The sequence below is a fragment of the Equus asinus genome, chromosome 3, assembly GCF_041296235.1.
Source record: "Equus asinus isolate D_3611 breed Donkey chromosome 3, EquAss-T2T_v2, whole genome shotgun sequence".
Taxonomy (NCBI): domain Eukaryota; kingdom Metazoa; phylum Chordata; class Mammalia; order Perissodactyla; family Equidae; genus Equus; species Equus asinus.
In genome coordinates this window covers 744510-772248 of record NC_091792.1, presented here as the reverse complement: position 1 = coordinate 772248, position 27739 = coordinate 744510, and the positions used below count along the sequence as shown (strand labels likewise).

The following is a 27739-nucleotide window of genomic DNA, read 5'->3' as shown; positions in this document are numbered from 1 at the left end:
TCTATCTTCTTTCCAGTATCTTTTCACTCATTACAAGTGCCTATGTTTTGATAAATTTCCTATGATGCTCAGCTCAGAAAAAACCAAATGGAAAATTCCCTTCCCTGTTCTTACAAGGCACCAATAAAAGTATGAAGATACCCTATTAACTGAAGGAATTATTAACTGTCCAGTGATTTTTGTTTATAATGTCAAATAACTGGTTTTATTGATTTTATAACCAAACTTATACTATGTTTTTAAAAAATGACAAAACATGAATGTCTATCAATGAGTCACAAAGGATCTGCCCGGTTTCAATAGTTGCCCATTCTTGGAACAGCACCTTCATGCACGCTGCCCACAGTCCTTGACATCTTATCAATAACAGATCCTCCACAGGGGGCAGAATCTTGATGTGGTCAAGGTCAATCTTTTGAACATTCAAATACAAAATGGTTAAAAAGTCTTCTCAGCATTTTGTTATTATAAAAGAAAACTCATTATCATGCTTTTCTTCCTTCTCTGAAACTATGCTATTGGGTTATTATGGAATATAGAGTTTTAATATTAATACAAAACTTCTACTTCTTTTTAAACCATATGAAAATTTTTAATTCTCTACTTCTGCAGCTTATCATTAGCTACTATATATTTTTTCTCTGAGAAAGAAATTTCTCTTAGAGAAAATGATCAGAAAAGATTTATATTTTATATCTTGTTTCATGGCCATTTCCACTGGAGCATACTTCTTCTCAACAGTAGGACAGCAGGGGTCCGGGCATCTCATTTTCCTTAAGGCGGCAGTGAAGCAGTTAATCCACAGCCGCATTCATCAGTGAGTTTTGTCTGTATTTGACCAGCAGTAAAAAGATTTATCTTTCAATTATCAAACTATTTTTCCCAAGTGTCAAGAAGTTATACTAGTGTAAAATAGATTAATGTAAATATAAAAGTAATTTTTGTCAAGCAAAGTTTGGAATTAAAAATAGGGCAGTAAGTTAAACATCTGCTTTAAACGACCCCATGGGCTGGGTGAAAAGGCCGGAGGAGAGAGGGCGATGGAGCTGGAGACGGATTCTGGGACCCGTCAGGCATCACATCGCCAATTTTTTACGTTCTGGCACAACAATTCTGAAAAGATCTGGACAACCAGAGCAGCGAGCCGCCCTCCCTTACTTTGACGACCTCCCTGGGAACGATTCGTCTAAGTCTTTCCGGGCACACCAGGAAAATCACTGAAGAGCCACGCGGTCGGGCGCGAACTCAGAGCTTTCTTCAAGCACACACGACCTTTCCTCCGTCTCTTGTGCTGCTCGTCTCAACCCAGCCAGAACCCAGCCGAGTTTATTCACACCCCCGCGCACGCGGGGAGAGCGCCGGAAACGCCCTCTTTCCATCCCTCGCAAACAATTATCTCCGCGCGCAGAAGGACCTGATCCCGGCCGGCGCGCGGGCGGGGGGCGGGGGGCGCGGGCAGGGGCGGGCGGCGGGCCTCCGCGCCGGAGGATGTGGGGGCGCCTCCCGCGGTCCCGGGGACCCGCAGCCAATCGTCGGCAGGTGTCCGCGTCCTGCGTCCTCACCTCGGCGCCACCCCGCCCGGGCCCCGCGCCCCTCCCCCGCACCGCGCGCGCACCCCGCGCGCACCCTCGCGCGCACACACACACACACACAGACACACACAGACACACACACAAACAGGGAGCGGGAGGGAGCGAGGGGAGACTCGGCGCCCTCCCTCCCTCCGCGCACACGGCGACTGCGGGCGGACGGCGAGCAGCGCGCTGGGAGAGCAGAGACCACCGAGAGCAGCCGCTCGCACACACACTCACAGCGGCTCTCCTCTCCCCACCTCCTCCTCCTCCGCCCCCACCACTAGCACCATCTCCTCCTCCTCTCTCTGCAACAAGAAAAAAAAGCCATTTACAGGTATTTTTTTTTTGATCCGCATATTTATTTATCCCCCCCCACAGTTTGTTTACAAGTATTAAAGTTGTAATGGGGAGCTGCCAAGACACATCTGGATTTGTGTTTCTTTGTGTTAGGGGGTGATGTGCAACTAATTAAAGGCAGACTGGCAGCGTCTGCAAATTCTAAGGCTCCCCAAATAAAAAGAGGCTGGTAAGTGATTGTTCTTTCTCTTTCTCTGGCTTTTTCTCTTAAATGTTTGCTGTCCGTTGGGATTGTAAAAGTAGATTATTAATGCTGGACTCCAGCAATAAAAGGCGTCGCTGTATTAATTTATTAATTAATCTGCACCCGCCCCTCCTCCTGAATGTTAAATGTGACCTTTGATCTCTGTGTCTCTGGTAGACCAGACGTACAATATGAGGCATGTACAGTCACATTGTCTGAAGGCAAACCAGGATCATGAAGAATGGACGTCTAATTTAGCTTTGGAACAGGACTACAGTTATTTGTGTGTGTTTTATTTTGTTTTTTAAAGAAAATCCAAACAATAGCTGTGGCCTAGGTACGTTGTTCATGCTCCAGAGATGCATTGATTAAACAATAATGACCTGGATACTGGGCACAATCATTTTCTACAGTTTCTGGTGGCATTAAACCTTGAGGGAGGAAGGGGAGGTGATGGCAATAAGAAAAGCAAGGGAGGCTTCTGTCTGGAAACACCACTCTAATACTCTGAAAAGGGATATAAATTCTTATTTGGAACAAGGTCAAAAGATTACAATGTTGGAATTCTTCCCTCCACTAGATGTGATGATGTCTGATGCATGGTTGGCATAACTAGTTTTTACTGAGTAACAGTTATGATGGTCTTGCCGTTACAATGTGATTCGCAGAGACTGAAGCTGTATGCATATTCTTGCTGTGTCTTCCCCCTCCCCTCCCCTGCCTCAGGAATATTTAGCCGGGAGCGTTTTGGGGGCACCCTTTGTATGGCCACCAGACCTCTGAGGGAGCCGTTTTCCCTCCTGCGGGAACCACAGAGGAGGTCCCTGAGTGATTAGGGACTTGCTGTGATTGAAAGGTGCCCGCCAGCTTCTAATCCAGCCTGGGGTGAGGTTCCTTATCTTGATTACTTTGCCTAACAGGCATTTGTTTACATACACCCCTCTTCTTAGGGCACTCCTCAGCAGGTCTTGAAGTTTGTGCACTTGGAGTTTGGGCATAAATGGTTCATTAATCTAATTATAAGCATAATTACTATAATTGATATCCATTTTGAACAGAATATTTCAGCCTGAGACTACTGGGCCCCCATTTAGAATCCCCTGAACATCACATTCTAGACCAAAACATGGGCTTCAAAACATGTCACAAAAAGATATTCTGGCCCAAAAAAATCTGGAAACAAAGAAACTGGTTTTTTAGGTTAATATACACTATGTCTTTGCTTTACTTCTTATAAAAGCCTGTGATGTACCTCTCCCTCTGGAATAAACAACTAAAATACCCCTTCCTAAAGCATAATAATGGCCTGTAAGCAAAGGGATGAATGCAAATGCCCAGTTCACGTTAGACTTTCGTCCTAAAAAGAGCAAAAGAAAAAAATCGTTTTAATGATTATTTCTTTAGGGTGAACAGCACCTTAAGGGACCCCCCCCCCTTTTATTCAATGTAAAAACCAGTGACTCTGAGAGATCCTTTTAAAAGCAACCCCATGCTTTCCTCTTGTCTGAGGAGGAGACAGGATCTCCGTGAGGAATGATGGGGAATATTCTCACAGAGGCCGCAGGCACTTGGTTCAAAACCTGTAACAATGTATTATTTTTAAAAAATTGTATCTGGTCCCTCTTTCTTTTCTTTCTTTCTTTCTTTTAAACAAGTAGAACACCATCCTCTTGCCCCCACCAAGCCCCAGCACCAAATGTCTTGTACAATTGGGACCTGTCCTTGGTCCATTGAATTAAGACCCTCACAGAGCCAGCTGTGCTGGGATCAGACACAGAAGGACACTGTGGCAGCTGGTCGTCCTTTCTCCCTGCTCCTTGGTCGGGATTGTCTGCGGGCCGCCCTGAGCTCTCGGCGGCATTGTGTGTGCCCGCAGTTGATCCTCGGGTGCATTGTGGACTTTCCCAGGACTTCGTTCGCTAATTTCCTGTTCATTTTCCTCGTAGGGCTATTGCTGCTTCCACTTTGCAGCATTTGCATGCCCGGGTAGCACTTGTTCACACATTTCATCGTGTTTAACTGCCCTCTGTGATCCGTGGTACCGCCCTCGCACCCCTGATTTGCATGTCTTTAGCGCTCCAATTGCCCTTTTCGCTCGGCCTCGGGCACCCCGTCTTTCCTCTTTCCCCGGGTATCCCGGCTATTAATATATTTTCTCAGGAGGGCTGTAAGAATAGGGGGAGGAGCTGCGGGGAGCCGCAGGAGGGAGGGAGCAGGGCTGGAGCGTGGGGGAGGGGAGGGGGGGGTCACGTCTTGATTGTTATGCAAACGAGCCGAGAAAGAATGTGGGAGCTCTGGGTGTCTGCGGGCGGGGGGGGGGGATAGTCAGGGGGCTGTTTATTTTTAATCTTCTTCCTCGTGCAGCTCGTTGGAATGACTTTCTTTATTTTAGTTGTAACAGTTGGAGGATAATGCAAAAGAAGACGCAGCCTGGGAATTCTCCGTCTGTGGAAATGCGCCCCAGAGAGGAATAAACCCGTCCTCGCCAGGCGGTCCCCTCCGGATCCGCCCCCCTCCCGCCTCGCCCCCCACACCATCGCCCCCTCCCCGCCCCGCCCCCCACGCAGGTGTCGGCCCGGGCGGTCCCCACCTCCACCCTGCACCCCTTCTTCCCGCCCTGCGCCATGAACACCAACGTCTGCGTGGAGCCCGGGCCGAGCCCGGAGGCGCCGGGCCTGCCCAAGGACAGCCACCTGCCCGAGGGGGCCCTCAACAGCCTTGTGGATTACAACTCGGAGATGGAGCGCTACCGCTCCTTCGCCAGCTCCTTCTACAAGACGGGCGGGGGCGCCTTCCCGCAGGCCGCCAAGATCGCGCGCATCACCACCCCCATCTTCCCGGGCAGCGCCGCCGCCGCCGCGGCCGCCGCGCGCATCGGCATGTCCCCCTGGAGCTGCGACAACGCGGCCACCGCCGCCGCCGCCACCGCCATGCTCTGGGGCAGCGGGGGAGGCGGGGGCGGGGGCGCGGGCGCGGGCAGGAAGTCCTCCTCCGCCGCCGCCGCCGCCGCCGCCCCCGCCGCCTCCACCGCTGGGCTCCCGGCGGGCGGGGGCGGCGGCGGCGGCGGCGGCGGCGGCGGCGCGGGGGGCGGCGGCGGCCGGACCCCCGTGCACCACCGGAACGACTCCCCGCGGCTGGGCAAGGCGGGCTGCGCGCCCGAGCCGGCGCTGCAGATGGCGAACACGAACTTCCTCTCCGGCCTGGCGCCCGAGCACTGCAGGCCCCTGGCGGGCGAGTGCATGAACAAGCTCAAGTGCGGCGCGGCCGAGGCCGAGATCATGAACCTGCCCGAGCGCGTGGGCACCTTCTCCGCGCTGCCGGCCCTGGGCGGCCTGTCGCTGCCCCCGGGGGTCATCGTCATGACGGCGCTCCCCTCCCCCGCGGCCGCCTCGGCCGCCGTCACGGACAGCGCGTTCCAGATCGCCAACCTGGCGGACTGCCCGCAGAGCCACTCGTCGTCGTCGTCGTCGTCGTCGGGGGGCGCAGGCGGGGCCAACCCCGCCAAGAAGAAGAGGAAGCGCTGCGGGGTCTGCGTGCCCTGCAAGCGGCTCATCAACTGCGGCGTCTGCAGCAGCTGCAGGAACCGCAAAACGGGACACCAGATCTGCAAATTCAGGAAATGCGAAGAGCTCAAGAAAAAACCTGGCGCTTCGCTAGAGGTCAGAGGAGATGATTTCTTGTTTCCCAGTCTGCCCCCCTCCCTCCTCACCCCGCTCTCCCCTCCCCTCCAGGGCTTCTTGTCGGCCTTCAAGACACAGTACCCCTTCCTGCAGCCTCCTGCGGGGGGCGAGGCGCAGTTGTAGGCGGAGGCGCGGGGGGCGGGCCCCGCCGCCTTCCCCGGTGAGCTGCGCGGGGAGCCGCCCGCCTCCCGCGCTTTTTGCCTCGGGGGTAAATCTAATGTAAGTGGTTTGAAAAATCGCAAGTTTCACGTTCAGTATGGTCAACAATTTCCCTTGGTGGCTTGACTGCCCCCGCCCCCTTATTATTTTTGAAAGCATCTCTGCCCAAAGCATTGCACACGTGACATTCTCTCTACCTTTATGGTTGGGAGAGACTTATCAGTGGCCCAGTTGTAACAGTGGAGACACAGTTAGTGCACACATGCCCATGTTCCCATTCACGCGCGCGCGCGCACACGGGCGCGCACACACACAGCGTAAGCATTGAGGCTGAAAAACACGGATTCAGAGGGGGATTTTCTACCCCCTTCTAGAGTAGTTCTTCTCCTGGTGATAAAATGTTTCTCTTTCTCATTTTATTTTCTGCGTATCTGGCATTTTTTGAGAAAGCAGAAATAGTATGGAAAACCGAACACCACCTGCAGTTTTTAAGGAGATGTGACTTAGAGTAAAAGGATACAATTAGTTCATTTGGGGCAGGTGATGGTAAGTTTATTTAAGAACTGTTTTTACATAGTTTCAGAAACGGATGATTCCTAAAACTTGGTTACCAAAAAATAGTTCCTTTGGGCTCTGCATTTGACAAGGTAACTATTTTGTGGTCACAAAATGGTTCTATACGCCAAGCACAGTCTTGGTTGATACTCTATGTGGTCAGTGACAGTTTCTTTTTCCCATATGTCCTTAAAACAGACAATGTACAGATTATCACTAAAGTTGTTAAATTAGGCTCTTACTTATATTAAATGCAAAGCTTGATGTGTTTGATGGGAGTTTCATATGGAACCTGATCAAAACAAAAAGAATGAAAATGGGAAATCACAGGTAAATGGTTTTGGTGGTATATTTAGCAAGGAAATACGGACAAGGAATCCTATTCAGCCCCTTGATAAATTTCACAGAGTGGATGGCTAGATGTTCATAGATACATGGGAACGCAGGTGGTGAGTTAGCGGTTGGCAGTATTCTGTGGGCTGGGTGGTCCAGTGGGAGTGGCTCTCAGAAGTGAGCATCGGAGGGGCGCTTTCTTCAAATTCTTTCAAAACATTGTGAACAGTGCTCACAGGAGTTTCCTCCGTGAAGGACTGGTCTTTAAATGGGTGAAAGAGGAGACTGAAAGATCTTTGTTGCAAGTGTGAACACAAGTAAGATACAGATTCTTTCTTATTTTATTAACATACATCAGAGCAAATAGCACTTGGGGATTCCAAAGAAATCAGTTGTTATATTGACATCATTATTGATTGCAATCAGTTCCCTCAAAATATTGCATATATTCCTCCTTATAAGAAAGCCCATCTCTTTGTCGGAAGTTTGACTTTACTCCAGGGTGGTTTATTACATTTCCTTTGGCAACTCTACTTAAGCAAAGATGGTAACTGTTATAAAAATACAGGCCCGTGTGTTTTCCTAGTTAGCAAAAGTTAGTTTTTAGCTTTTGACTTCTCTTTTCTGGATTAATTTTTGTAATTTCTTTAGATCTCTAAGGCCCATGGGAAATTAAAATTCAGTTCATACTGAAATTTCCTGGTAATGCCCAATTGATAAGGACTATGGGTTTTATTTTTCCTCTTGAAGGATAATATCTAGAATTGTAGATTTGATGTTGCTGGTGGGCCTTGTCTGTGGCTAGGCCCGGGGCATGGCCTGCATCCCACTTAGTGGACAGGACCACTGAATAGTTCCTTCTGACTTATTTAGTATGTAACCATTCTGAAGGAGCTTAATGTGAGCACCAATGGGTTTTCTGCACACGTTTCTATGCTGAGTTATTCGTCTAAACAAATTTCATAAATTTCTTCCTTTTTTTGTCTTTTGATAGTTTTCCTACAAACTTGTTGTGATATTTAAAATCCTTAGGCATTTTGATCACATATGACCCCATAGTACTGGTTTTTCTTCTTTTTAAACTCCATGTGTACCAAAGTTCTGTTGATCTTCAGAAGGTGGTGTGTGGATGGGAGGGCAACAAATTTCTCCCTGTGGGGCCCTCTGAAGATGTTCTCCCAGCCACATCACTTCCTCCCAGAGACTGGGTCCTGGGTCAAGGCTAAGATTATTAGTGGATTGCTATTTGGCAGAAAGAAAGAAAAAGGTTTTTTTCTTTAATTGGCTAAGATTCTATCTAGGCCATTGAAAAAGGCATGGCAGCGTGATTGCCTTAAGCACACGTGTAATAGCCGGCTGTGGTTGGAGGAAACCAGCTGGTCGCCTGTCAGAGTGGCAGGGTTTACATGACTGAACCACAGCTGGGACGGTGGTTTCGGGTCAGTGCAAAGTCCCCTGCTGACCTGCTTCCCTTGCTAATTTGGCTCCTGCAAGTTATCGTCATCTGTGGAGATGTATTAGAGATCAGATAGACTCCCAAGCTGAGGATAGTGATGGGGGATTCATCGTGGATATTACCTGTGGATTTCAGATCTAAGTTCTGTGGTTAAGATTCGTTGGCTGTAAATTATGGACACTAATTAATATCAGGATCATAATCATTACTTATATTCTTATTTATTACTTCAAACCTCATGTGCCCTTCTTCCCTTTGACTTATTCTCATTCCAAAGTCTGGAGGCATAATCAGATTTTCAGGGTGAGAATTAAGACAGACTCCCATGGATTGCCCATGCTTTCTAAGGCTCCCTTCTGGCATTCCTTTTACAACAGCTTTACTTCTTTCCACATTTTCCTGCTTGGTCTCATGTTAAGAGCATCTTAATGCCTTAGAAATATGTTTATGAAATCACCACCTGGATGATATTCCAGATGATAACAATACACACAAAACAAATTTAGCTTTTCTGTGATATTGTGCATTGTCTGTTTGCATGTAACACTGTTCATTTAGTCAATTACTATATTAAAAAATCATCACTAATTATTCAAAGCAGTTATTACAAATGCTGTATGCTGCTTGTGTGACATAACTTATCTCAAAAACTTGTATCCTAAATGATCACTATTAAGTTTCCAGATATTTAAGAAACATGGTTATATTTTATGATGAGAAGTTACATAATAGCACTTTGTCTCATACAAAGGTAATCTTTCAGTTTTTATATTCACAGCAGTTACATTTCTGATACTAAGATCTAACTTTTTAAAATATCCCAACCCGATATGGCTCAAGGGATAAAACTGTCTCATGGGCAACCCCAGCCTCTTAGTTCCTCAACATTGTTCAGGTGACATGATTGATCTCTGTGGGACAGCGTTAGAGGCCACACAGATCTGGTTTCTCTCCCATTAGCTGATTTATGGAATTACATTAGTAGGCAGTGCCTCAGGAGGCTTCCCTGCCCCCACTGTGGGCTCTGCTGCAAGTTGCAGGCTGCCCCCACAGGCTTCCCACAAGTCTGAGAGGGACCTGAAAGGGGCACATTATAGGGAAGGGACTGAGAAACTGGAAAGTCAGGAAAAGGACAATTCCATTCTCTTTCTTTTCTTCTCTCTCTTTAAAATTTATCTGTTGAGTGTGCAGGCCAACCATAAGTTTACACTTGTTGCGTTGAGCTTCTAACAGGTTTGGTGGAAAACATCCAGATAGTGCCCCAAACTTGATAACTTGACTTAGAAGAAGTTTTAGGGGAAAGGGACACACTTCATATATATGCCGTTAAGTTCTAAGAGCCCGGCCACCCAGATGGCAATTGTAAAATTCTGGACAAAGCGTTGTCTGCAGTTTGTGAGGGAAGATGGCACCATCTTCCTGAAGAAATTCATTTGTAGACCGTACATGATATAGGGTGTCACTCAAACTCAGTCTGTATGGTTACCTAATAAAAACAGTCAATAATTGAAAATTACTTTTCAAGTTTGGTGACTTTGAAAAAATTTATACGTAAAATACAAATGTTTCCTATCTTCAGTTAAAACATCTACCAGTTTGTTGTTTCATATTGTAATTTAAAAACGAGTTTTCAATTTTTAGTTTCAAGAATCAAAAACATGCCAGTGTAAAAATAAAAATTTTTATTTTAATCTGAAAATGCAAATATATAATTATCAAAGAGAAAGAGGAAACTTTTCACTAAATTCAAACAAAATGATAGTATGTTAACACCAGAATGTAAGATAGAAATAATGTAGGGAAAAGATCCTGAATTTCATAAATGATAAGAAAACACCTCAGAAAAGTTCAGCTTTGGCTAAAGTCACAAAATAGATTTGTGGCCAAGACATTAAATGGCAGCGCAAATCCAGCAAAATTTTCTTCCCATCACTAGATTTAATACAAGGTAGTCAAAGCTGTTTTTAGAAGGACCATACCTTTTTAATAATTCCTAAATTACAGTAATACTCCCACCCATCCAAATATCATGTAAATTCTAAGCAATGCTTTGAATGGCAATTAGAAAGAGTAAAATAAAAGTGTTTCAAATCCATTTGTAAATTATCGTCTAAGAATGTTTCAAATTCAACCATCATCAAACAAAATACAAAGAAAGAATCCAAATGAATCAACAACAAACAACAACAAACTTTAGACTGTAATTGGATAAAAATACTTGGCGATTTTAAAGAAGAAGGGAAAGTGTGTGTCTGTGAGAGGGGAAGTAAGAGCTGCTTGGTTTTAAACTTTAATGAGGTGATTACGGATCTATTGCTGCACATTTTGGTTAGTCTGAACCAAGTTTTCCTGGGTGAATAGGTAGGAGTTTTGCATAGTCGGACTTAGACAACGATAAATACAGAACAGTTTAATAAAACAGTCTGTAAGACTGAAAATTGAAAGGGGTACAAACAGGATGGGCATTTCCCCCATTTTGGTCCAGTTTACCGGGGTGGAGACTGAGGATCTATGTGGGGTGGCCCTGGAGACACTCCTGGAATATTCTGTCTGGATACAAATAAAACTCTCTGAGAATCCCCAGGAACAGGCTGGAGTCTGAAGTAGCTGCTGCTCTTAGAACTTACTGTTCAACCTTAATTGTCAGATTGTCTAAATATGTAGTTCCCTTTTACCAGAAAACAACTCACCTTTTAATTTTGCTTTGAAAAAGCATAACAAAATGTCCTGCTATCCAATAAATTTCACAAGTGATGTCCTTCTGTTTATTACATTTATTTTTAATCACATTATACAAAATATTAAAAATAAACTGGTATTCATCATATAAAAATATCTAATTAAATTAATGGGTTAAATTCAAGATTTATTGAAAGGACCATGTAAATATACGAATTGGAGAAAGGACTACTTCTCTTTTAATTTTCCTTTTATTTTTAGATTAATTTTTAGAAAGCAATAAAGAACTCCAAATAATGGTAAAATCTTTCATTTTTGTAAGTGTAATTTTCAGTCACTGATTAGAATGAGAGGATCTTGGCAGGGGAAGTAGAACACTCTAGAAAACATCATTTTTTACAAAAACTTGTTTTCAAGAAAGTATTTTTTGTGATCAGTGTGAATTTTGAAGCTGTTGTGCTGCTGTGCGTCTGCTCCATCCTGACGTGCTTTTTCTTCCCGCATCCCTCTCTCCTCTGAAGCCTCAGGCCGTGGGGGAGGGGCTCAGGCCGGCCTGTCCTCCAGGCTGTCTGGTTCCCTAGCGTGCAGACACCTGTCTTGAGACTGACTGACTCTGCAGGGTAATCACAACGCCTCCCTGCATCCAGCGTCCCGTGCTTCCTGTTGCTTATTGAGTTATGTTGCGCCGCACCTCAGATGCGACAGCCGTTTAATAATGTGAGGCTCAGCTCTGCGGGGTCCAAAGGGACCCCAGCAGGCACGTTAACTTCTGCTCTAAAACATTACGAGAAGTATTTTCCCTCTGTGAAACTTCAGGGCTTTCTCTTAATTTATTGTAAGAGCATAAGAATGGGTAGCCAGGTATGGGAGGGAGCCTAATAATTTTTTTCTGTTTTTCTATTTCTTAGTATTTAACCCATCTACTGCATGTTACATTTCTTATTCCAAAGAAAATGGCACAGGGAACAATTACTTTTTAAAAGAACTAATACTAAAGATGTATTTTGGGGGCTGATTTAAACCAAATATAAATTATATTCAGAAAACATACTACTAGTTTCTTGGCTTTTTGTTTATTTTAAAATAAAAATTATATTTGGGCCAAGCGGCCACATTTCGATGACAGGTTGTGGGAAGTCCGCTTGTGTCAAGTGGCTGGCCAGTTGAATAACGTTAGGTCCATCAGCATGACTTCTCTGAACTTCATTTCCTCGTCTATGAAATGGGGATGACAGTATCAACCTACCTTACAACTTCAAATGTTGTATGCAGGTTAGTGTTCTCTGCACATGTAAAGATGCTGTGCAATTTCTTGTGGCTATTTTAAAATCATCAACAAGAAGTGGAGAAGAGGGGCTGTCCCGGTGGCCCAGTGGTTAAGTTCGCGCACTCCGCTGCAGGCAGCCCAGTGTTTCGTTGGTTGGAATCGTGGGCGCGGACATGGCACTGCTCGTCAAGCCACGCTGAGGCAGCGTCGCACGTGCCACAACTAGAAGGACCCACAACGAAGAATATACATCTATGTACCGGGGGACTTTGGGGAGAAAAAGAAAAAAAAAATAAAATCTTTAAAAAAAAAGGTAGAGAAGATAATTATATTTACAGATAGTTCAGTACACCAACAGGTAACTTACAGTTTTCAGGAATTAAAGCTCAAGGAGACTATTTTGTGGCTTGTGTTTTCTGAATATATGTTTTAATCATTCACTTTACCAAAGATCTGGCTCGAATCACTTGGAGAGAGATGAACCTGATAAACACGTTTTCCTTGTTCTTGTTCCTGGTGGAGTCGGTCACTGTGCTGAGCCGCGTGGATGAGGCGGTGCCTTCTCCTCCCTCACCAAGGGCACGCCGCCACCACTACTTTCAGTATCTTTTAATTGAGTGTTCGTGTGTTTCACTTACTCAGCACCTCTGTTTGGCTGCTATTTTCTTGATTTGGACAGACACAGAGAGTTATTATAAATGTGAATTAGTTTGTTTAAGAAAATCGTTGTAAGAGAGAAATGGTTACGTGCTTATGAATTCTAGTTGGAAGACATATTTAACAAATATTATAAAATTGTTGAGTTACTTTTGTTTTGGAAGATGTGTGTGTGGGAAACAAAACAGTTACGTTTTGAGATAAAAAATGAAGTGACTAAGCAGAGCTTTCTTTTTAATAAGAAGAGAGTATTTATGAAATGAAGAAAGTTAGTGAACAGTAATAGAAAAGACTGGTGGACTTTGGGAGAAAATAGTGATAATCCCTAAAAGATCTGGAATACTCACCAAGAAAGCGTTGAAAACAAAGGAGAAAGGACTGTTCAAGCCAGGACACATGCAGTGTCTGGAAGGAGCCTTGTCGAGACAGGAGTGGGTGTGCACTTTGCTTCAGCAGTTGGAGAAGTTTGCTAGAGAGTGGAAACTGTAAGAAGAGGGAAGATAGTGTTTTCATGACTTGACTCGATACCACTGGTTTAGGAATCAGAGCTGAGGCCCACCTTCAGTGGAGTTAGAGCTGAATCAGAGACAAGGAAACACAGATTGCGTTATAGCTGATGCTACTGTTTTTGCTTACACCTTTGAAACATTTGGTAGAATTATTCCAAAGTGTAGCTAAAGGAGGATACTTCCAAGATGGGTGAAAAATGGGATCCCCTTGGGTCTCATTGGCAGCTAAGTTCACATTTCAGAGGACATTCCTGAGAAAGTCAAGAAAAATGTCAACCTATAGGGAAAACTGTGCTGAAAGTGCCTTTTCTCGTTCAAGGGCTTAAAAACAACAACCTAGGTGATAGATAGTATCAAAAGGAGAGAGAGCAAGTAGGACGAGAAGAGACCGCAATGTATGTTTATAGATCAGGGAGAGTCATGGGCACTTCTGTGTATTTCAGCAAATCTGGCAAATTCTGGAGGAGATGTATTTCCCCAAAGCCTCACAGAGTGAAAGGAGATAAAATAAATCTTTAAAAGAATAATAGGCTACATAAATTTAATTGTGTGGAAATGATGATTATGAGTGATGGTGAGTCAGTGGCAGAAAAATAACTGTGTGGGGAAAGGCTTCTCTCTGGGAAATGATCTTCTTTATAGGTTAGATGAGATTGGTGATGGTTTTAGTGGAATCAAGAATAAAGAAAAGAGATGAAATTCTTAGTGGTGTGTAGATGGATGAGAGGTGAGAAGATGTGGAATCTTCTAGTAAATGTTAAATAGTATGTGCTCTGGTTTTCATCCATGAAAAGCAAAATAGAGAAGACTGGCCTTTTCTGTCCCCAAGAAGATACATTGGATCTTCTCTGTAAAGCTGCTGCGTGGAGATTAAGCTCATCATGGAGTGGAATGGTTTTGGGTTTTCCTCTTGTGATCCTCTTGATGTGAATACGTTAACTGTCTGATGTGGAGCTTTCTTTTCAAACTGCAGGTGAGAGCACACTAGGGTCCGTGAAGCCGGCTGCGGGCTCACCCCCAGGACATTCAGAGAGTAGGCTAGAGTAGAGAGGAACAGCAGGCACAGGCGTGCATCCCGTGCAGTAATGTACGTGTGGAACTGTTTCAGGTTCGTGTGTGGACATAGATGTGCATGCGTGCGTGGACTCGCCTGCTATGTAGGGTGTCATCTCTGACTGCTGGCTGCAGTCAAAAAAGTTTGAAAAACACTAGCTCAGTGACAACAACACTGAACACGTCTGTAGTGAGGAAAGAAACTACATTTGTAAATGAACAATGTTAACGAGATAGTGTACAATTTAAATGTTTTCCTACGAATAGTGCCCTTCTTTCTCCTAGGCAGGTCTACAACCATGCTTCATATTCGTGAACACATGGTATATTCCTAAGCACATAGTCAACCTCTGATAAATTCAGCTCAATTTAATAAAGCTGGAGGTAGGAGCTGTTATTAAGCACTGTGGATACACAGACCCACGGCTTTAAGGGGCTCAACCTTTTCTTTATTTCTAACCTGCCTTTTTTCAATACTCATGTAATTCCCTAACTCTACATCTTAGCCCTTCGTCCAAGACACTGCTTACATCTTAATTCATAGCCCAAGAAATGGACACATTTAAAATGATATAACTGAAGTTTTAGAAAGCCCTGGAGGCAGTCTCATGCCGATTCAAAAGGCTTGGGATGCCTTGAAGAGCTTCTGCCGAGTTCTTCCCCAGATCTAGGTACGAAATGCAGGCTGCTGTCTGATCCCTGCCTGGCTGCCTCGTGTTGTGACGTGGTGCAGCTGTGTTTTCTCTTAGTGCTCCAGAATGGTTGAGGGATGAGGAGAAAAAGTACTTGCCTTGAATATTTAAACGTACGGAGAATCTATGGTATGACTTGTTCTTTCAAGCATATTTTACAAAGTGCTGGAAACCGTTGTTTGACCTGAATAAGAGAAAGAGTTTTATTGAGAGAAACAAATAAAGGAAGCAAGGAAGGAAGCAAGGAAGGAAGCACGGGAGGAAGGAAGAGAGGAGGAGGGGAGGGAGGGGGAAGTGGACGAGGGAGGGGGAGTGGACCAGGGAGGAGGCAGGGAGGGCAGACTAGTGTTACATATTAAAGGAAAGTCAGGAAGGAGATGTTGGCAGAAAGGATTGTCCTGCTCAAGGTCGTATTCTTGAATCTGGTTTAAATAAGAAATTAGTGGAAATGGTTAATGTCTCAAAATTTTTGGAAAGATGCCACGAGTCTGGCCTTAGACCTGCTGGAAGCATTCATCATTGTTTCTTTTCATTTACTGTAGTGGAAAAAAAATGCTTTCAGGGAAACTAACTAGTTTTTTTTTTCTTCTAATTTATTTTTAAAATAATTCCTTTGTGCTGGCCCAGTGGTGCAGTGGTTGGGTTCAGCACGCTCACAGGTTCAGTTACCAGGTGTGGACCTGTGCACCACTTGTCAAGCCATGCTGTGGAGGCATCCCACATACGTAACAGAGGAAGAAGGGCACAGATGTTAGCTCAGGGCCAATCTTACTCACAGAAAAAAGAAAAAGACAGAAAAACTCTTTCAAGTCTGCAATTAGAAACAGAAAGGCCAGGATGGGAAAACTAATGGTCAACCTTAATGATGGTGTTTATCGAGACAGAAGGCATCCAACATCCATAAGCAGCTAGCTGTTCACAAATGTGTGTCATTTTTAAGTGCTTGTAAGGAAGGCTTCCTGGAAAATACAGAATTGCACATGTAGAAAAGACTCCAGAAAAATGATGAAAAGAATATTAATCCCTACAGCTTCTAAATTCTATGCCAAAAATCCTTAGGCTTTTTAATTTACTCTGCCGTTAGTTAACTATGTGAAAGTGGCTACGTTTACACAAAGATGGAGCCCGTGATACTCGGGGAAAAAGAAGAAGTACGTGACATTCCCTGAGGAGAGCTTGAGTCTAGAGCCTCAGGTCTTGCTCCAGCATCAGATGTGCTGATGTTGGTCCTGGATGACGTTGAGAGTGTCTGTCCTCTTAATGAGGGAGGCCAACCGTGATCTCACTCTAAAGAGCTAAGTAACGTGTAACATCTTGATAAAATTAAATTCTAACCACTGTTGACTGTGTACCTTTTACTTTTATTATTTAAAAACAAAATTAAGGAGAGTGACGAAAAGGTCAGAATGATTGTGAATCTGAGCATTCCTTGTGATGGCAATTGCAGTTATTAAAAAAATTAGAAATACTCCAAAAGGTACATATTATTCTTAGAAACTTAATTTTAACCAAGTACATTATTTTGAGGATAGCATCCAATTAACTGAAATGTTTGGGATTTTCTCTGAATTCCTCTAAGTACTTCGTGGACATAAAACATGCTTTGGTCTCAAGGCTGGATCTGTCTCAGTGGTTGGACTTTTGTGATGGAAGATTCTGGACCAAGTGAAGTTCAGTGACTGCATCCACCATGTTATAGAACTTAGCTTAAGAGAAGAAATTCATTAAACTTATTTTCACTTTTTATATGGTATAGAAAAAATGAATATTTCTCAGGTTCTCAGATCTATAATAATCAAAGAGAAGCACCATAGTTTGAACTGCTTCTAGAGGTGGGGTAACTGCTGTATTTTATTTGAGTATGAGGTGGAAGCTGTCCAAATCATAGCTTCCATAGTTCTAAAAATCACCTCTTCATGTTTTTTAAATGACCTCGCATTTCCTCACCTTCTACATGAATGGTTCTTCTTCTCGCCAATAAAACAATGAGACAGTTCACTGCCTGCTTTAGAATTAACCAAAATTTTCAAAATCGCTCAGCAACTGGTCATGGAAAGAAAGCGATTGTTTCCAGTAGCTGGTTGCAGCCATTTCACCTGGAGGCACCATTCTCCCGACAGGAGCTAGTGGACTGACGTGTTATTTAACCTTTGTCTCTGCCATATATGTACATATATTAATTCAGATTCCTCTATCACATGACCATTTATACATGTATATCCATAAAAGACATATAAACATATGGACATATATAAAATGAACTCTAAATACTTTAATCATTCTTGACAATATAGTATTGATTTTATTAACCTAACTTTTGCCTTTTTGATCTCAATTTTACTTTTAATTTCCTTTCACAATTCCTCTTATACGTAAGGTTAAAAATAATATATTATATATATATAAAGTAATTTTTCAAAAACACCTTTTTAATTTATGGATCTTGAAAACTTTTCCTCTTTCTGCTTACCTGGGCACCATCCTATTATAGTTTATTTTTGTATGTCCAAGAACCTTTTAATCACTAAACTACCCATTTATACATAATAAATTTACTCATTTGTTGAAATGAAGTGGTTTGAAGTGTTTTTCCCAAAATTGTTTGCAATACCGTCTCCTGCAGCCTTAGTCAGGGGACCCGCCTACATCCAGTGGTGACAGTAGAGAGCAGAGCCGAGGGTGGGCGCCCTTTGGTCGTGCTGGACCAGCGTGAATCCTCGTGTTAATCTGTTACTTCCCTCCCTGCGTGATGCAGCCAGCCCCAGACATGGATTCCCCTTTGGACGGCTGTTTTCCTGTCTGGCTCGACCACCATGTTGAATTGACTTAGCGGCTTTAGGACATAATTTGTAACCTCATCTTTCCATTTACAGAAGCGAGCCCCACTTGCCTTCTACAGTCAGGCCCTTCTACAGTCAGGCCGTCGCAGTGGCCGTGGGGAGGGTGGTGTGCCCATGGGGTGGGGTAGGGAGAGGGGGAGCCCTCGTGTTCTCGAGGCCGAAGGAACAGCAGGAGCAACAACCCACAGAAAGTCAATACCCAAGAAAAAGCCATCTCCCGTTCTCCACCATTAATCAGAGAGATCCTGGCCACAAATGTCCGTTTGTAACCCAAAAAGGGGGAATGCTCCTTATCATCATGTTTTAGGCCTCCAAAAGCTTGGTTCCTAAACATTATCCAGTTACTTATTTGGTGCTTTCTTTCCTATAAAGAGGGGTCTAATATTCCAGTTAGTGGTAATATTCATAGTTGCTTTCAGTTCACATCTGAATAATGGCCAAAATAAGATGTGAGTTAAAGCAAAGACTTCCACAGGTATATGCTAAATGAATCTGAATTAAGAGAAAAAGTGATTTGACCTTCGTCACATATATGATACGTCCGTATTACAGCAGGACAGAAGGAGAAAGCAAGAAAGTAAAAAGCAGAAGCAGTGTATACTTACATGTATTAATCCACATATTTTTAAATTGAGGTGTTATTAAAATATAAAGTTGTTTTCATTATAATTACAGTATATTATTGGACTGTGAGATGATCATTCATCATAAGTTAATTGCTCTCAGACTTACTAGCCTGTGCTAACCTGTGCTTACTAATAATTCTATTATAGTTACTTGACTATGATTTTTAAAATATATCATTTATAAATAGGATATAGAAAAGTATTTCTGCTATAAACATTTTGAGAAGTCTCTAACATTTGTTGGATATCATTTTAGACCGCAATTATTAATTATTCAAAGGTTGGTATTAATGTGCGTGTGTGTGTATTCACATTCACGGTATTATATATATGATACAATTTTCCATTTCTCCAAGTGGGAATGTTTTTCCTTTTCTTCATCCAAAACACCCTGAAGATTGAAAGTTTCATGTGAAACTGAAACAAAATATAGTCGAATATCTAAAGGCAATGAGACCTACTGTGATCCTTTGTCATATTTATTCACATACTTCCTAATGCGGAATTTCAGTGGTTCATTGAGCTTTTCGGGTTCTGCTGTGCAGAGCTGGACTGGACTTGAGGAGGGGTCCGATTTCAAGGCCTGAGGTGCCCAGGGTCAGGACACGTGTGGTGGCTCCTCACAGGGGAGCAGGATTTCAGGAGGCCACGACAGGCTGTGTCGGCTTAGTGCAGTTCAAAATCGCTTTGCTTTTGGTTGGAAAAAGCAATTTCACATCATTATATGGGAATCATAAGATGATTGGATGACGTATTTCTTTAATTAACAATAAATGGGAAAATAGGAAGTTATTTTTTGCATTAGTGTAAGAATAATGGTACCCCAAGATGCTGACTTCAGCTTGGGAATGGTTGTCGTAGCGCCGTCCACTTTCACAGTGGAATTCTGAGGGCCTGAGAGAATCACTGAGATTTTGGGATTAGAAACTACATGAATAAATATTGGAAAGATGTATTTAACTTTGGTTACAGAATTTGCTGATGTCATAGTCATCGTCTCAGTTTACGACTACACATTCTGAAGTGCATTTCAGCACAGAGTTGTCTTTCGTTGGCTCTTGCAAACTCACGTCTCACTTTATCGAAAGTGATTCGTTTCGTCTCGTGTCCTGAGTCGTGCTGCGTTTCATCTCTTGTATCTAGGTGTGAGTAGCCAGTCCCACTCACCTTCACAGATGTGGGTTGTAGGGGTCCTGTTCCCAGCGTGTAGGAAGTGACTTCAGTTAGACTTGACTTACCTTGACTGGGAGCTGTGGTCGCGAGCTCAGCCTGGCGATACCACAGCCCACGCGTCTGCTTAGCAGGCTCCAAAAAGGGAAATTGTGCTCCACTTCAGAAGGTGGCAGCTTTTGGGATTCTTATTTATTGTAGGCTGTTTAATTATTCCTTCATTGCTGATTTAATGAAAATCAAACTGAAATACATTTCTGCCAGAGACATATTGGTAATTTTTGTATTCCTTTCTTTAAAGAGTAAATGTAAAATTTGCCTGGGCTTGGATTATGTCATTCTTTTATTCAAGGAAATAGCCTCGCTTTTTAAAGCTAGGAGAGAAACTGAAGGCCCTCCTGTAAGCTTGACAGTCTTGTGTCTGGCTCACGTAGGCATGAATTCTTTGGACGCGACGCTTTCCAGCGGCCAGAAGCAGAGTGAGCCCGCCGCCTTCTCCTCGCGGGCCTGGGGAGCAGGCCGCCGTGTTGTGTCCACACTCCAGGAGCAGCCAAGGCCGCGTTAAGCAATGCTGGTAGACTCAATCTGTCCTTTTCCTCCACCCTTCCCTTCCTGGGGAGTCTGGCTCTCCTGTCACTGAGGATAACGATTTCCCGTGAGCATCAGTGAGATCCAGAGTCAGTATAATCTCACCAGGATTGTGATTCCCCAACGCGACTCTTGAATTTACGTAACCCAAAGGCAGCTGGTTCGGTGCTGACTCCAAGCGCCGGTGTGCTGAGCTCCAGCGCCGTTTAAATAGAGGACTTCTTACCAAGACGACCTCATTCACTGACAAAATTACAGAAGGCGTGTTCCCAAATTAATAGACTTAATCAAAAACCTGTAATGTAGCCCAATACTGTACCTGTGAAAACAGGGTTGCTTCACCCATCTTGACAAGAACTTAGTCCAGGCCTGAAGTAGATTTCCAGGGAGCCGGATGAAAACTGAGCTGGAGACTCGCTACGCATCTTGAGTTTGTGTGACCTGTGGAACTGAGGAGTTTTGTTACTTTTTTAACCCAGAAATAAAACTGTTAGAGGACGCTCACTTCACATTTCTGGTGAATGTTTTGATAATTTGTTCTAGTTAATGCACTAGTGGTTTCGCTAAGTTTTTTTTACATATTTTAGATGATTTGCCAACTAATCATTTTTAGGCTTTATGACCTCGAAGATCTTAATAAAAGAGAGAAATCAGTTTTGAAAAATACTTCCTTGCTTGTCTTTTCTCCCCCTGCAGCAGTGGCTTGTCCGCACCCTTGTATGTGAGCATCGGTACTGGTCTCAGCGTCTGCATGGTGCGATGTACACGTCACAGTGCTGTTTTGTGACAGACCGTGTTAGGATAGAAGACCAGCTCTCTGCTTTTATCGTATTTGCATTATCTAATTAATTTTTTGTGCTAAAAGCATTGAGAAGTGATAATCTATTTCCTTATAACAATGAACTTTGATCTCAAGTGACATTTTATAAAGCTTGCTTTTTTAGAATGTTGAAAATAACATTGAGCAGTGGAAAGGGCACAGGAAGAGCAAAGAGTTGGAAAAGAGATTTAAAAATATATCTAAGACATAAGGAGTTCATCTCATTTAAAAAAAGACCCCATATATTTTTTCTGTTTATCTTGTGTTTATCAAGATACAAAATTATCTAAGTGTATACTTACAGCCGTGTTTCCAGTTGGCATCTGAGAAGAGGTTGGCATCTCCATGTCATGTACTCTACACGTAAATGTGACTATCTATGAATATATATGCACATGTTTATTTTTCATTTGTGAATCTGTAATTGCATGGATATGCTTGGATCTAACTTGTTAAAAATGACTACATTTATATAAGTATGCCTACTTACATGAAATTTATTCTTAGTTGGCATCAGGCAGCAAGTTAGCATCTGGTATAAACTAAGTTTTCAATTATTGCATGTGTGTGTGTGTGTGTGTGTGTGTAAAACATGAATATTAGAATGACTATGTTGTGTTTCTTAATGATTCATATCATTCCTTTAAAATTATTAAATAAATGTAATTAACATATAGAATTATTAAATTTATCATTAAAAGGTTAATTTTAGAAAGTGGTAAAGGTATTTTTCTCACCAACCAAATCAGATGATAGGGATCCGCAGTGAGCTGGAGAAGAAAATGGGGTGAATCGGAGGAGTAAGGAGTGAAATATTTATAAGTACTGTTTAAGGGGAATAATACACCTTTTTGTGCTTTCAGAAAATGCTTCACAAGTTAAGTAGTTTTGTATATAAGTATCCACAAACTTAGATTAGATATCGTTAGTTCTTAGCACAGTCATTTTGAAATTTGTTATGTTGACTGTGAGGAAAATTTTTTAAAAATTATTCTTAGTACAGATTCTGAAAGCAGCTTTGCTTTCAGAAATGGTTGTTTTATTCATTTAAATTTCAATTGACATCTTAATTAATACACTTTTATTTTTAGATGACATTACTACAGTAGAACTGTGTCAAGCAAATAAGTTATGTGTAAGAAAGTAAATAAAAGCTAACCTCAATTATTAAAGAGTGTTTGCAGTTGAATTTTTCATGTATTTCCTGAAATATAAAATTCAAGTGCTGTTAACGTTGTCTTTGTGTTTACAAGGTGTGTGTGTGTGTGTACGTGTTCTTCTATACCTACTCAATATTTTGGTAACATTCAACATACCAATTTATGTGCTCATCTATTTTTAGCAGCCGCCTCACAGTCCACTCAGCTGCTGGGCTGGTCTGAGGGGTAAGGCAGCTGTCTCTCAGGCGCCCCTCTAGGGAATTTCCTCCTCCCTGGCTTCTTGTGCACCTTGTGTACCGATATGTACTCATGTGATACTGTTTTATACAGAAGAGTGTGGTGTGATGAATTGCTGTAATGCTAACATATAGAGGAAAATTCAGTAGCTTAACTACTCTTTAAAAAAACCCACGGTAGCTATAAGCTTTCTGTTAAGAGGATTGCGCATACTTTTGGTGCTAGCTTATTACTCCTTTGGAAAACTGTAGTATTTTTATGGTACAAAAGGATAGTTATGCTCCATTGAGTATCATTGGTTAATGTAAATTTTTTCACATATATGACATTAATTTGTTGAAAACACAGTTACTTTAAAATAGTGCTATATTTTGTCATAATAGTTCTGATTAGATTATACGTAGGAATGTTTAGATTAGTACTGTTAAGTGATAGAGGTAATACTGATGGAATGTTTGTTGTAGTCCTGCCATGAAAGAAATTCTCCAGAATAAAGCAAGTGCTTCCTTGCTTTATAACCGTCAGCCTCTCATGGGGCGTGTGTGGCAGATGGAGACTTTAAGGAACTTGCTGGCTGGCCTTCCTGCCACGAGTCAACAGCTGGAACCTCTCCTTTATTCTGCTGCTAGCCCTGTTCTAGGCTGTGTTTCCTGTGTTTTTAGACCAATGTGTTTGAATCATTATATTCAGTTAATTAGCATTAAATTCAATATCCTAATTTTTGTAACATTCTAAAATTGAACATTTCTTTTTTTATTAAATGTTGAAATATACCAATCATTATGTTGTGTATTACTGACTAAATATATTGCTGAAGTGTAAAGGAGAAAAGTCTAATTTTATCTTGGCATAGAAAGAAAGCTTACCTTGTTTTCTTGCTCTTTTTTTATAGAGAACACCTGTTCCCAGCGCCGAAGCTTTCCGATGGTTCTTTTAAAGCAGTAGTATATCTTATTTTCAAGGCATTTGGAAGTGAAGGGCAAACTAATGTCTTGTTTTAAGAAACTGCTTAGTCCACCACTGAAGAAAATATCCACATATTATTTTCATTTTATGTATAGGGGTTTCTTCAAAAAAAAAAAAAAGGAAAAGAAAAGAAAAAAGACATATAAAAATAATTTGGGAGCTTGGGGAATTGGCCAGTCTGTTCCCTTTCAATACACTGATTCTTTCTTGGATGTAATTTAGCTATTCTAGTGAAGTCATTGTCTATTTTAAAAGTGGCTGTAAAAAATAAGTTTGGGTAAACCCCTGCTGTAAAACCATGTATCTTTGCAAAGTACATATCTATGCTTCGTTCTGGAATCTGTGTGTCTCGGTACTGTAAACTGTACAGATAGCAGCCTGTATTTTGAGTGTTTAGACACGAGGAGACAATCACGTCTGAGCATCTATGGAGATTAGCGGTTTGTACACAACGGGATGGTTCTGCGACTTAAATCTGGAGCAATAAATTTTAGCTTTAAGTATTTTTGCCAGTTGTTTGTAGCAGCAGCCACAGCAGAGGCGTGTTTCCGATGCATCTTTCCGTAGAGACTCGATGCCAAGTTTTACCGACTAAAGGATGACGACGCATCCCGCAGTTACCTCCGGTGTGTGTCCTGAGGGAGCTGTCACGCGAGTCCCGGTCACTCTTCTTCGAGCACTGTGTTAGCGTAGCGGTCGTGCGCTTGCGTTGCTTGCAGACGAGCTGTGCAGAGGGTGGGCCTCCCGAACCTTAGTGTAGGGACTTGTCCGGGGTTGCACTGCAAGGCGGGGTCCTTGGGGTAGTTGGAACTTGCAGAATCGGTTGTACAATTTTCTTTTAAGTGTTTTCTAGGATACAGAATAAAGTATCAGATCTTAGGGGGAGAAATCCATGACTGACTTTTTTCCCAGCCCAACATAGGCTATATGTATTTTTTGTTTGTTTGTTTATTTTTTGCCTCTTTTTGGGTAGGAAAAATAAACACTTAATAAAATGCATCCAAATGTTTTAATTCTATGTATGATATTAAATGGGTAGTTTTGTTTTAAAGTTTAAACACATCAAGGCCTCCTGCACTGAGGCTTGGCTAGGGATATTTTTAAGTTAAAAAGAAATAGATACATTCACAAAAGTGAGGCATTTTAGTCTCTTTTTATCTTCCTTTCTCGGAGCCTCCCAGTTGGGCCAGTGGCATGTTCCTTCGCTCCCGTTCCCATCCTTCCTTAGGAGGCAGGGCTGAGTCTGGAATTCCATGAATGCAGACAGCCCCGACAGGAGCTGGAACTTCACCGACCCGTGCCACCTTCTCACGTGGGGTGCGGTTCCCTCTGGCAGTTAGGGTTCCTGAGCCTGTCCCCACAGGACAAATGTTCTTTGTGACGACATGATACCTGAGAAGTTTGTTTCATGTTTTTTTTTTTGCCAGATTATAAAGGTTATTTTCAGCTTCAGGAATAAAACAGAGTTTAACAAAAATACATGGACAGCGAAGTTGCCATGTCACTGTAACCTTTTTTCTTAATCCGCTAGCAGCTGTTTTAGCCCATGACATCCTTTAGCCTGCTGAAAAGTGTTCGCAAAATGGATCATGTGAAGAAAAATAACCTGAGGAGAGAAAGAGTAATGAAAAGGACTGTAAGTTTTAGGGAGACTAGCAGATGAATACCTCTAAAAGGCTAGCTGTAGCTTTGAATGGGAAATAAAACGACAGAGGGCATTTTGAAAACCGCGGAGGAGCGCTTCATCACTGGATTCCTGGGGTGAGGGCGGGGAGCTCCTTAGGAAGCCAGTGGACCGCACTGGGATGCGCAGCCCGGAGTGTGAAAGCGAGGTGCTGTTAGGGTCAGACAGCCTCCCTGAGGAAACCTCCTTGTGTACGACACCTCTCCATGTTCACAGGCGAGAATTAAACAAGCACAGACTAAGATGCGCTGTGTGCTAATTCTGAGATAACTTTCTACTTGCTGTATATTCCTTCAAAAGTTTCTAGTTAGAATTTCCGTTTCTGCTGTGGGACCAATGAGAGCTTCATGGGTTCTTTCTTGTTCCATTTTTATTTTATTTTACTTTATTTTTCAACCAGTTTGCTAATTACTTACAAGTGAGTGAAAACTGACTTTCACCCTTGAACGGTAAGATTTCCTTCCTTTTTGGAAATGATGATTGCTGTTGTAGAGTGAAGCAGGCTTCCATGGAGGCAACATCAGCATACAATGGTGTATAATAAAGACTTCACAGCACACGTGCCAGGATTGCAGGTCTTGAGGTGTTTTTATTTGTTTGTTTTCCTAAAGAACTAATGAATCTGTATATTGTAAAATGTGGTGTTTTACATGTCAGTTCAGTTTTTTAAATGAAAGAAAATCTGTTGATTCTTGAAATGGAAGAGTGCAGCTTTTACAAATTCTCGTACGTCTATTCTCGCTACTGTTCTTTTACACCATCCGTTTCCTTTGTTCTAGGTAAAGCTCTATTTACGTGACGTAAGGCACACAGAAGGAGACAGGGAGGGAGGCGGTCTTCCTCCGGCCCCTTCTGGTTCTCCTCCTCGTAAGCCGTGTGCTGAGAACTTGGAGAGCATATCATTGTAACCCTGAGGGAGTGACTGAAAGGTTTACATTTTTCATGATTCTAAAATACCAATGAAACGTAACTTTTAATAGTTCCTCACTGTATGGTTCATATTCAGTACCGAGAAAATTCACAATACAGCAATCACAATATAGATCGTGTGGACTATCTACACAACTTAAAAATTACGTATCAGATAAGCCAAACGCAGAACTTGGTAGGAGACGTCCAAACGCGCAGGAGCCTTCCTTCTCTAGGGGAGATGATGAGACACTACAGTCAGTCAGCATTTGGGGAGAGCGGGGGAAATGTTGGGGAGGGCAGGGAGAGTTCATGAGTGAATCAATTTCCTCGTCAGCTGTCGCTCTGCACCCTAACGTCACAAGAGCGTCATCACGCAGCCTGTCTGTTGCGGGCCTTTGCACCAAAGTGGCTTTCTGAGGGGTTCTGCCTGTCTGTACAGCGGGAGGCGTGTTTACAAACTGGAAACGTAGCCATCCTTGGGAGAGAAAACAGGGATAGCGTTCCTCCAGGGTCAGAGTATGTAGAGGCACCTCCTGGGTGCTTCCTTCTTCTAGACACGTTTATAGGGAGCAGGAGACGGGGGCGTCCCATGAGTTAATGTCAGGCGATCACTAAAGGAAAGTTTTCTCTTCCTTTCGTTTAGAACCCTGGCATGTAGGCCGTACAATTAGTACTGAGGCTTATAAAGGCTTTAAGCTGGTGATGTCTGTAATCAAACAATGAAAACAGGAAAGCAGTTCACTGAAAGCACCATTCAGGGTCAAACATGTTCAGCAGAAAGCCGTGGTGGGCCTTTGATCACGGCGAGATTCACAGTGGAGTCAGACCGTCGGTTCTCATGTAACAGCTAAATGTTTCAGATTTTGTTTTTATTAAATTTGGCAGTTTCACACTGAGATCTGTATTCCTAGTGAATAAAAGACGCTACTATGTTAGGAGGGGTTCCATTTTCACAACTGCAAGCAGTCAGAGATACTTCAGGAACACGGGCCACAAATGGACTCCTTTCATGGTGTCTCTTATTCTGAGCTGTGCAGTGATCTATTGAATTTTCTAATAGATATTTGTGTAAGGTGTATGTATGCTTGTGCAATTATAAAAAAGCAGTTTTGGAAAAGTGTATTTATTAAAGAAAATTACTTATGGGGCATGTACAAAACTGTAAAAAAACTTTAAAAAAACACATTCAATTTGCCCAGTAAAATTGTTTTTGTGAAATTTCTGTGTTGTTGAATAAAGGACTTTAGTATTCAAAATATCTCTATTTTTCCATGAAGAAATTTTTATTTGTGGGATTTTTAAGTAATAAGCATATGATCCTGAAAGTCTAATTTTGTTTATGATAAAAAAAGTTTATAATTCTACATTTGCCCTTGTCAGCAGAATGAATACTGTATATAAATCTTTCATAAAATAAGCCAGTTTTGTTCAATTTGTTTTTTTCTCATATATTTGGTCTTTCTCATATATTTAAAGAAAGGAAAAAAGAAGAACATGATTCTTTTCACATTTCTAAAGGGTCTATTTTTTTTGAAAGCTTTAAAACATCACCTATATAGAGGAAGAAATGAGTGTGCCCAA

The 27739-nt window shown here is 42.4% G+C and overlaps 1 protein-coding gene across 4 annotated transcripts; it reads left to right on the top strand.

Annotated features, from left to right (window-relative positions):
- Nucleotides 1-1376: 1376 nt before the first annotated feature.
- On the top strand, nucleotides 1377-27422 carry CXXC4 (CXXC finger protein 4). Of its 4 annotated transcripts, none has more exons than XM_070504526.1 (4): nucleotides 1377-1908; nucleotides 2025-2100; nucleotides 4508-5774; nucleotides 20226-23482. In XM_070504526.1, exons 3-4 carry the CDS (start codon nucleotides 4740-4742, stop codon nucleotides 20229-20231), a joined length of 1041 nt encoding a protein of 346 aa, XP_070360627.1. In that variant the 5' UTR covers nucleotides 1377-1908; nucleotides 2025-2100; nucleotides 4508-4739; the 3' UTR covers nucleotides 20232-23482. The 4 variants fall into 4 exon arrangements, with proteins under 4 accessions (XP_070360627.1, XP_070360624.1, XP_070360625.1 ...); XM_070504523.1 differs by lacking the exon at nucleotides 20226-23482 and adding an exon at nucleotides 23489-27422 and having other exon boundaries at nucleotides 1454-1908; XM_070504524.1 differs by lacking the exons at nucleotides 2025-2100; nucleotides 20226-23482 and adding an exon at nucleotides 23489-27422 and having other exon boundaries at nucleotides 1454-1908.
- The last annotated feature ends 317 nt before the right edge of the window (nucleotides 27423-27739 follow it).

Bases quoted from the DNA above. Each gene is read 5' to 3' on its own strand.
- CXXC4 (XM_070504524.1), top strand. From the start codon at position 4,740: ATGAACACCAACGTCTGCGTGGAGCCCGGGCCGAGCCCGGAGGCGCCG. The intron at 5,775-23,488 runs GTCAGAGGAGAT...CTTTTTTTATAG, and splicing joins AACCTGGCGCTTCGCTAGAG to AGAACACCTGTTCCCAGCGC.